The sequence below is a fragment of the Mandrillus leucophaeus genome, unplaced genomic scaffold, assembly GCF_000951045.1.
Source record: "Mandrillus leucophaeus isolate KB7577 unplaced genomic scaffold, Mleu.le_1.0 Scaffold54, whole genome shotgun sequence".
Classification (NCBI taxonomy): domain Eukaryota; kingdom Metazoa; phylum Chordata; class Mammalia; order Primates; family Cercopithecidae; genus Mandrillus; species Mandrillus leucophaeus.
The window spans coordinates 1,967,390-1,976,153 of record NW_012105808.1 but is presented as its reverse complement, the minus strand read 5'-3'; the positions used below and the strand labels follow the sequence as shown (position 1 = coordinate 1,976,153).

General features: G+C 58.3%; 1 protein-coding gene across 1 annotated transcript in view; it reads left to right on the top strand.

Moving 5' to 3' along the window:
* The first annotated feature begins 902 nt into the window (after positions 1–902).
* Positions 903–8,764, top strand: part of LMNB2 (lamin B2) — a 15,292-nt gene continuing 7,430 nt past the window's right edge. Inside the window, exons 1-4 of the mRNA XM_011997483.1 lie at positions 903–932; positions 1,070–1,266; positions 6,034–6,190; positions 6,277–6,402. Of these exons, the coding sequence (XP_011852873.1) occupies positions 903–932; positions 1,070–1,266; positions 6,034–6,190; positions 6,277–6,402 (510 nt within the window). The remainder of the gene's footprint in view (positions 933–1,069; positions 1,267–6,033; positions 6,191–6,276; positions 6,403–8,764) is intronic.

Here is an 8,764-nt window from a genome sequence, read left to right as displayed (position 1 = left end):
GGGTGGGGAGCTGGTGTGGGGGGAGCTGGGGACTACAGATCCCTGTGATTGAAGGGTAGAAGGTGGGGGCCGCTGGTTGAGGGGAAGCTGGTGCGGGGGGAGCTGGTGGCCAGGGGAAGCTGATGGAGGGGGAGCTGGTGGGGAGTGCTGGGGGCTCTGACTGCAGATCCCTGTGATTGAGCGGTGGGAGCTTCTGTCTGGGAGCCTCTGAGCCACCACATTGGCAGCTGGCCTGTCGGTGGGGGGACACGGCAGGGGGAGGCCAGATGCTCCTCCCTCCATCCCAGGGAGCAGCCCAGCCTGAGCCTGGGCCATGTGCCTGCGTGCAAGGTGGGGGCATAGAGGTGCACGGGCTGGCCCCCAGTTGGCAGAAGTAGGGGATCTTGGGCCCAGCGGGGTCTGAGAGGGGGTCTCCAGGTTGCAGAGACTGGTTGGGGGGCGGGTCTTGGGCCCAGCAGGGTCTGGGAGGGAGCCCCGGGTTGCAGAGGCCTGGGGGGAGTCTCAGGGGCCCAGAGGGGTGTGGAAGGGGACCCCAGGTTGCAGAGGCTAGTGGGGGCAGGGGGCTCTCGGGCCTAGCAGGCCTGGGAGGGGGCCCTGGCTTGCAGAAGTGGAGGGTCTCAGAGGCCCAGCGGGGTCTGGGAGGGCCCCGGGTTGCAGAGGCAGAGGGTTTCAGGGGCCCAGAGGGGTCTGGGAGGGCCTCCGGTTGCAGAGGCAGAGGGTCTCAGGGGCCCAGCGGGGTCTGGGAGGGCCCCGGGTTGCTGTCATCACCAGTTGTCCGACAGTGATCAGCTCAGTGTCCACGTGCCCAGCGGGAGAGATCCTTGATTAAATGTCCTACCAATTTTCTGGTTCTGAAACCAAGTGTGTGAAAAATGCACCTAATGGCCAGGCATCATGTCGCTATGAGAGCAGCCAAGGGGCTGCGTGTCTGGGTGTGGCCAGTCCTCCGGGGAAGGGGACAGGCTCCATCCAGCTGCTGTGCTGGTCCAGGCTGTCCCCAGGCTGCCATCCTCTCGCTCTGCGTGCCAGTCCCCGGGAATCTGAGCGGGGCCAGTGACCGGGCCCCCAGGCTGCTGCAGTCCAAGGGGAAGGGTCCCTCCTCACTTCACCCTGTCCTGGGTCTCCCCAGGTGAGTGGCATCAAGGCGCTATACGAGTCAGAGCTGGCCGACGCCCGGAGAGTCCTGGATGAGACAGCTCGAGAGCGCGCCCGGCTGCAGATAGAGATTGGGAAGCTGAGGGCAGAGTTGGACGAGGTCAACAAGAGGTGAGTGGTCATGGCTGGGCACGACGTCACCCTGATCCCGGCACCACGGGGTGGACGGGGGCGGGTGGGCAAGGGACTTCTCCATCCGACGCCCTCCCTCCGCCTGGGCTGGTGCTGCTCCCATGGAGAGCTGGCTTCCCTTCGCCAACAGGAGACCCTCCAGGTTGGCCCAGGGACCACTGCCTGCCTGCCCGGGGCCTGGGGCTCCAGGAGGGACCATTTGCGCCTGATGGTGGCCAGGAGCTGGGGACCCTGGGGCCAGGCACGAATGAGGACAGGCTGCCCACTCTCAGCACATCCCACACAGCACAGGTGCACCCCGGGACCTGCTTGGGCAGCGGCTCTGAGCTGTCTGCCTTCAGCACCCACCGTGCTTAATAAGCAGGTTCATTAGTGGGGCCATGCAGGCTCTGGCATGATTAGAGCTTGGACAGGGGTGCACGGAGCTCTGAAATGTCAGAACTGCACCGTGCAGACGGGACAGAGCTGCTGCTGGCCCTGTACCAGGCACCTCTCAACTGTTCACTTTAAGAAGTTGAAATTTGGCCGGGCGCGGTGGCTCAAGCCTGTAATCCCAGCACTTTGGGAGGCCGAGACGGGCGGATCACGAGGTCAGGAGATCGAGACCATCCTGGCTGACACGGTGAAACCCCGTCTCTACTAAAAAATACGAAAACTTAGCCGGGCGAGGTGGCGGGCGCCTGTAGTCCCAGCTACTCAGGAGGCTGAGGCAGGAGAATGGCGTAAACCCGGGAGGCGGAGCTTGCAGTGAGCTGAGATCCGGCTACTGCACTCCAGCCTGGGTGACAGAGCGAGACTCCGTCTCAAAAAAAAAAAAAAAAAAAAAAGAAGTTGAAATTTACAGGATGTGAATTTCACCTCAAATTAAAACATTAAAAAAAGAAAATGCTACACAGTGCCCACCCTAGGTGTTGAGGAATTCCCAGTTCACAATCTCCAGAGCAGTGCATGGCGTCTGCAGTGAGGCCCATCTTTTCCTTTTCATTGAGACAGGGTCTCTGTTGCCTACGCTGGAGTTCAGTGGCACAATCACAGCTCACTGCAGCCTCGAACCCCCAGGCTCAGGTGATCCTTCTGCCTCAGCCCCGCCCCGGGTACCTGGGACCACAGGAAGGCACCACTGCACCCAGCTAATTTTTTTATTTTTTATTATTTATTTATTTTTGAGACATAGGCTTGCTCTGTCACCCAGGCTGGAGTGCAGTGGTGCGATCTCAGCTCAGTGCAACCTCCAGCTCCCAAATTCAAATGATTCTCCTGCCTCAGCCTCCTGAGTAGCTGGAGGCTAACAGCACCATGCCCGGCTACTTTTTTTTACCATGTTGGCCAGGCTGGTCTCAAACTCCTGGACTTAAGTGATACACCCGCCTCAGCCTTCTAAAGTGCTGGGATTACAGGTGTGAACCACTGTACCTGGCCTAATTTTTTAATTATTTGTAGAGATGAGGTCTCGCTATGTTGCTCAAGCTGGTCTTGAACTCCCGGGCTAGATCCTCCCACCTCGGCCTCCCAAAGCGCTGGCTATAGGTATGAGCCACTGGGCCAAGCCTAGTGTTTTTCTTATCCTAACAAATTTATCTCCAAAACCCCACAATGAGAGAAACACAAGGAGCAGCGTGCAGGACCTGACAAGCCAGAGCCTGCCACGAAACCCCGGGTACACAGCTGAAGATTCTAACTCAGCGCCTGGTGCTCTTAGGAACCGGGTCTGAGCCCTGGTAGCCAGCACCCTGCCTTCTGGGCATGCCCTGCAGTCCTGCGGAACCCTGTGGTTTAGACCGAGTTATTGAGGAGCTTCCCAGATTCCCTGATCTCTGCTCCAGTCCTCTGAGCTGGTCTGCAGCCTGCCTCTTCCACCTCACCCCTGGGCCTTTGTGCTGCTGTTCGCCTGCCTGGAAGGCTGTTTCAGCAGCGGTGGCCCTGGCTCCTCCAGCGCTGCTCCTTCAGGTCTCTGCCTCCAGGGTTGTCTCCCAGCCCCGCTCCAGCCCTGCCCGCAGGCAGCCTCCCATCTGGTGGGCAGCCTGTGTCGCTGGTGCCTCCCCCTGCAAGGACATCCCGCAGTGTAAGGCAAGGGTTCTAGACGCACCTCTGGTGTGAGAGCAGTGCCTTCCACACAGCGGGCACTCGGTCAGGATTTGCCCAACAGACTCCAGCTCCCCCCAGACCCCTGCAAAAATCCCCTGCAGGGCCGCGGGGCTCACCGCCCTCTGAGCAGAAGGGCCTGGCCTGGGTGGCATGTGCTTAGAGATACGGGATCTGCACCCCAGGCCCTGCTGGAGATCTGCTCCATGCGGGGAAGTAGAGCTGAGTGTCCCTGAGGGCTGCCGATGGGGGCGCATCAGCTTTGTGGCCGAAGTCTCTGGCCTTCATACCTCTCAAACGCAAACAGATGCCACATCTCCAGTGTGGAGAGCCCTGGCTTCACCAGGTCCAGCGCCAGAGCGGCTGGCAGCCCTGCCCCTGGCGGGACACAACAGGAGCCAGACCTGGGGTTCAGTGCACCTGGCACGGATGCTTTTACCTGGCAGGTGGCCTTAGACCTGGTTGTCTGACCCCCGACCAGGGACCCCTCACAGGAGAGGCTGTTTACACACGGGCTGCCCTGTAGCTCGCGTCTGACCCATGTCCGGCGTTTGCCTGCCTGACCATTGCTCTGGCACTGGGATCCCAGCCTGGGGCAGCTCCTGGTTCTTCTGACAGAAGGTGCAAATTCAGCACAGCGATAGGAAACAAGTTTGAGGATTTATTATAGATCCTGGGCAGGGAGGGCACTGTGAGCTGGGAGGGCAGCCCTCCCTCCCTGGGTCACACAAGGAAGGAAGGAAGAGTCCCACAGAGAGTGAGAGCTTGGCAGCTAGTGGGAGAGAGAGAGATGGGTGCATGATGGATGGATGGATGGATGGATGGATGATGGGTAGATGGATAGATGGATAGACAGTGATAGATACAGCAATAGATAGATATAGCTATTTGTAAGCCCGGGCGTGGTGGCTCACGCCTGTAATCCCAGCACTTTGGGAGGCCAAGGCAGGTGGATCACCTGAGGTCGGGAGTTCAAGACCAACCTGACCAACATGGAGAAACCCCGTCTCTACTAAAAATACAAAATTAGCTGGGCATGCTGGTGCATGCCTGTAATCTCAGCTACTTGGGAGGCTGAGGCAGGAGAATTGCTTGAACCCAGGAGGCGGAGGTTGGGGTGTGCCAAGATTGTGCCATCGCACTCCAGCCTGGGCAACAAGAGTGAAACACCATCTCAAAAAAATAAAAAAGAAAGAAAGAGAGAAAGATACAGCTATCTGTAGATTGATATATATGCACATAGATAATATAGATAAATACAGTTGTTGATGGAGATACAGTTAGACAGGTGGTCACTTTCAGTTCTTGGGCAAATGCCTAGGTGGTCTTTTGAAGGGCACTGGGGGGCCGGGCACGGTGGCTCACGCCTGTAATCCCAGCACTTTGGGAGGCCGAGGCGGGTAGATCACCTGAGGTCAGGAGTTCGAGACCAGCCTGGCCAACATGGAGAAACCCCATCTCTACTAAAAATATAAAATTAACCGAGCCTGGTGGCTCATGCCTGTAATCCCAGCTACTTGGGAGGCTGAGGCAGGATAATCGTTTGAACCTGGGGGGCGGAGGTTGCAGTGAGCTGAGGTCACACCATTGCGCTCCAGCCTGGGCAACAAGAGCGAAACTCCAACTCAAAAAAAAAAAAAGAAAGGCTCTAGGGAGAGTCGGGAACACAGCATTCTGCTGGGTGGGAGAGGCCCCCGTCACTTCTGACCTCTGGCCACGGGCTCCAGCCGCCGGGATGTGGATGTTCTTTTAATGTCCAGCCAGCAGCCTTTGCTGTGTTATTCCAGATACACCCCGTTGTCCCCATCCTGGAGTGATTCTGTCCCCAGGGGACACTGGGTGATTCCTGGGGACATTTGTGGTTGTCAAAACTGGGCAGCGAGAGGCTTCTGGTCTGAAGTGGGTGGAGGCCAGGGACAGGGCTCAGCACCCTGCAGTGCCCAGGACCGCCCCAAATGTCAGCAGTTCTGACGCTGAGAAACCGTGGGTGTCCTCACTGTTGCTTGGGAGATAGAGTTAGTTCCCTGCGGGGAGGGGTGGCTCACACCTGTAATCCCAGCACTTTGGGAGGCTGAGACAGGAGGATTCCTTGAGGCCAGGAGTTCGAGACCAGCCTGTGCAAACAAGTGAACCCCTGTCTCTTAAAAAAAAAAAAAAAAAAAAAAGCCTAAAATCCACACTGGTAGTATTTGTGTGTTTAAAAAGCCTGAGTATTTGCTATCTTAAATATCTAATGTTGGAGCTAATTTGGTTTAGTGGAAGACCAGGTAAGCCTGCTTCAGACAGCTCAAGTTTACAAACAAGGCTGACTCTTCAAAGGCCAGGGTCTTCCTTTGTAACAGTAATAGAGGATGCATTAATTTCTTCCCAAGTGGTCCTCCTGGGTCCAGAATGGGCCGGAGAGGCTGGAAAAGCCCACACCTCCAGGGTGTCCCAAGCACTGGTGGCTGTCACTTGCTGGACTCCTGACAGTGCAGGGCAGACGATGAGGGCACGTGTGCCTTTGCCTGGGTGCGTGGGGCTGCGTCGTCTGTGGGACGGGAAGGTCTGGGGCTCGGAAGCCCCGGTGACCTTGTCCTTGGGCTTGCCTGACGCCCCCTGAGGTGCTCCCTGCGGCCCCATGGACCTTGCCCCTCCCCGCTCACTTGCCCTCTTGACTTTCAGCGCCAAGAAGAGGGAGGGAGAGCTCACGGTGGCCCAGGGCCGTGTGAAGGACCTGGAGTCCCTGTTCCACCGGAGCGAGGTGGAGCTGGCAGCTGCCCTCAGCGACAAGCGCGGCCTGGAGAGTGACGTGGCCGAGCTGCGGGCCCAGCTGGCCAAGGTAGGTGCCAGGGGCCACGGGACGCCCCAGCAGGGCGTTTGCAGCAGACACGTTGTCACACCGGCTCGCTGTCCTGTGTCTCCCAGGCCGAGGACGGTCATGCAGTGGCCAAAAAGCAGCTGGAGAAGGAGACGCTGATGCGTGTGGACCTGGAGAACCGCTGCCAGAGCCTGCAGGAGGAGCTGGACTTCCGGAAGAGTGTGTTCGAGGAGGTGAGTGAGCGGCCTGGCCTCCAGCCTGGCACAGCAGAAGCGCAAAGTCCACCCTCACGGCTCCAGGGGGGCTCCTTCCTGCCTCTCAGGGCGCCCTTGGCTTCGACTGCATCTCCCCAGTGCCTGCCTCTGTCTTCCCACGCTGCCTCCCCTCTGTGTCCATACTCTGTATCCTGCAAGGACACTTGTCATTGGACTTGGGCCTGCCTGGATCATCCATAGTGACCTAATGGCATCTGCAAAGACCCCATTTCCAAATAAGGTCCATTCACAGCTGCTGGGGATGGGGACGTGGGCACATCTTTTTTTTTTTTTTTTTTTTTTGAGACGGAGTTTTGCTCTGTCACCCATGCTGGAATGTGGTGGCACGATCTTGGCTCACTGCAACCTCCACCTCCCAGGTTCAAGCAATTCTCCTGCCTCAGCCTCCCAAGTAGCTGGATTACAGGCGTGCACCACCATGCCCAGGTAATTTTTGTATTTTTAGTAGAGACGGGGTTTCACCAGGTTGGCCAGGCTGGTCTCGAACTCCTGGCCTCAGGTGATTCATCCGCCTCGGCCTCCCAAAGTGCTGGGATTCCCGGCGTGTCACCGCGCCCGACCAGAACACATCTCTTCAGTGTCAAGGAAGGTCTCCTTGTGATTTCTTGCCTTTCTAAAAGCTTGGCGTTCCCACCCTGAGAGCAGAACCCCAGCTGCCTGGGATCCTATAACCGCTAGACCATGAGGCAGGCGTCAGGTGCATCTTCTGGGGGCCACTGTCCAGCCTCCCACAGGGCCTCCTTGTCCAAAGTGAGGGTGGGGCCTGCGCTCCTCACCCAGCCTCCTTCCTGGGGCCTCTGCCTCCAGGGGCTCGGAGAGGGGAGTGGGGAGAGAAGGCGTCGTCGGCCTGTGTCCCTCACAACCAATTGTGATGTCACAGTGCAGGGTGGAATGCCGGGGCTGGCCGGGCCCACACTCACTGCCCAGGGAGAGCTGCTGACTGCTGGTGGAGGGATGTCCAGGCTGCTCAGGAGCTGTGCCCCGCTCCGGCCAGGCCCAGAGCGTGCGAGGGCCCCCACAGGAGCCAGAGGGGAGGCCGCCAGGGCAGTTGTGAGGGGGTCTATGGAGGAACCTGTGAGAGAGCCTGTGAAGAGACTCATGAGGGCTTCTGTGCGGGGGCGCAGGAACATGCCCCAGGTAGAGCCCACAGGGCACCTGGGAAGAGACCCACGAAGGCTGTGCAGGGGCTGGGAAGAGACCCCCGCGGAGCCCTCACAGGGAGCTGCGGTAGGGAGCCTGACGCAGGCCTGTGCAGCCCACCCGGTGCGGAGTCCTGGAGAGGGCAGCCGTGGAGGCGGGAGGGTGGCTGTGGAGGCGGGTGGGTGGCTGTAGGGGTGGGTGTGCAGCTCACAGAGCTCTGCTTGGCTGGGCCACCCACCTCGCTGACTGCAAAGGCAGCCAACTTCCTTCAGAAGCGTTTCTGCTATTTTTTTGTTTGTTTGTTTTGAGATGGAGTCTTGCTTTTGCCCACGCTGGGCTCAGCCTCCCGAGTAGCTGGGATTATAGAGTAGCTGGGATTGTAGGTGAGCGCCACCACACCCAGCTAATTTTTTTTCTTTTTTTGTTTTGAGTCTTGCTCTGTCACCCAGGCTGGAGTACGGTGGCACCATCTCAGCTCACTGCAACCTCTGCCTCCCGGGTTCAAGCAATTCTCCTGCCTCAGCCTCCTGAGTAGCTGGGATTATAGGTGCACATCACCACACCCAGCTAATTTTTGTATTTTTAGTAGAGACAGGGTTTCACCATGTTTGTCAGCTGGTCTTGAACTCCTGACCTTGTGATCCGCCTGCGTCGGCCTCCCAAAGTGCTGGGATTACAGGCATGAGCCACTGAGCCTGGTGTATTTTTTGTATTTTTAATAGAGATGGGGGTTTCACCATGTTGGCCAGGCTGGTCTTGAACTCCTGACCTCGTGATCTGCCCACCTCAGCCTCCCAGAGTGCTGGGATTACAGGTGTGAGCCACCGCGCCCGGCCTCTGCTGTTTTTATAAACCAGTCCCGTGGTGATAAGTGACATGGTTTCTGTCGCGGAGTAGGGGGAGCTGGGAAGAGGAGGAAGGGGCCGTTTCCTTCCTGAGAGCCATGTGAGCTCCAGTTGGTGCCTCTGCCCTGGTGTGACCCCGCCCTGTGTCGAGACAGCTGCCCTGTGGCTCCCCTGCCTTGTGGCCCGGGCATCCCATCACTGTCAGGGCCGGGTCTGCTGCCCCCGTGTAATTTGGGCCCTGAGGTGCGAACATCAGTAATTCACTTTCTTTGTTTTGATTTTTGTTTGTTTTGAGATGGAGTCTTGCTTTGTCGCCCAGGCTGAAGTGCAGTGGC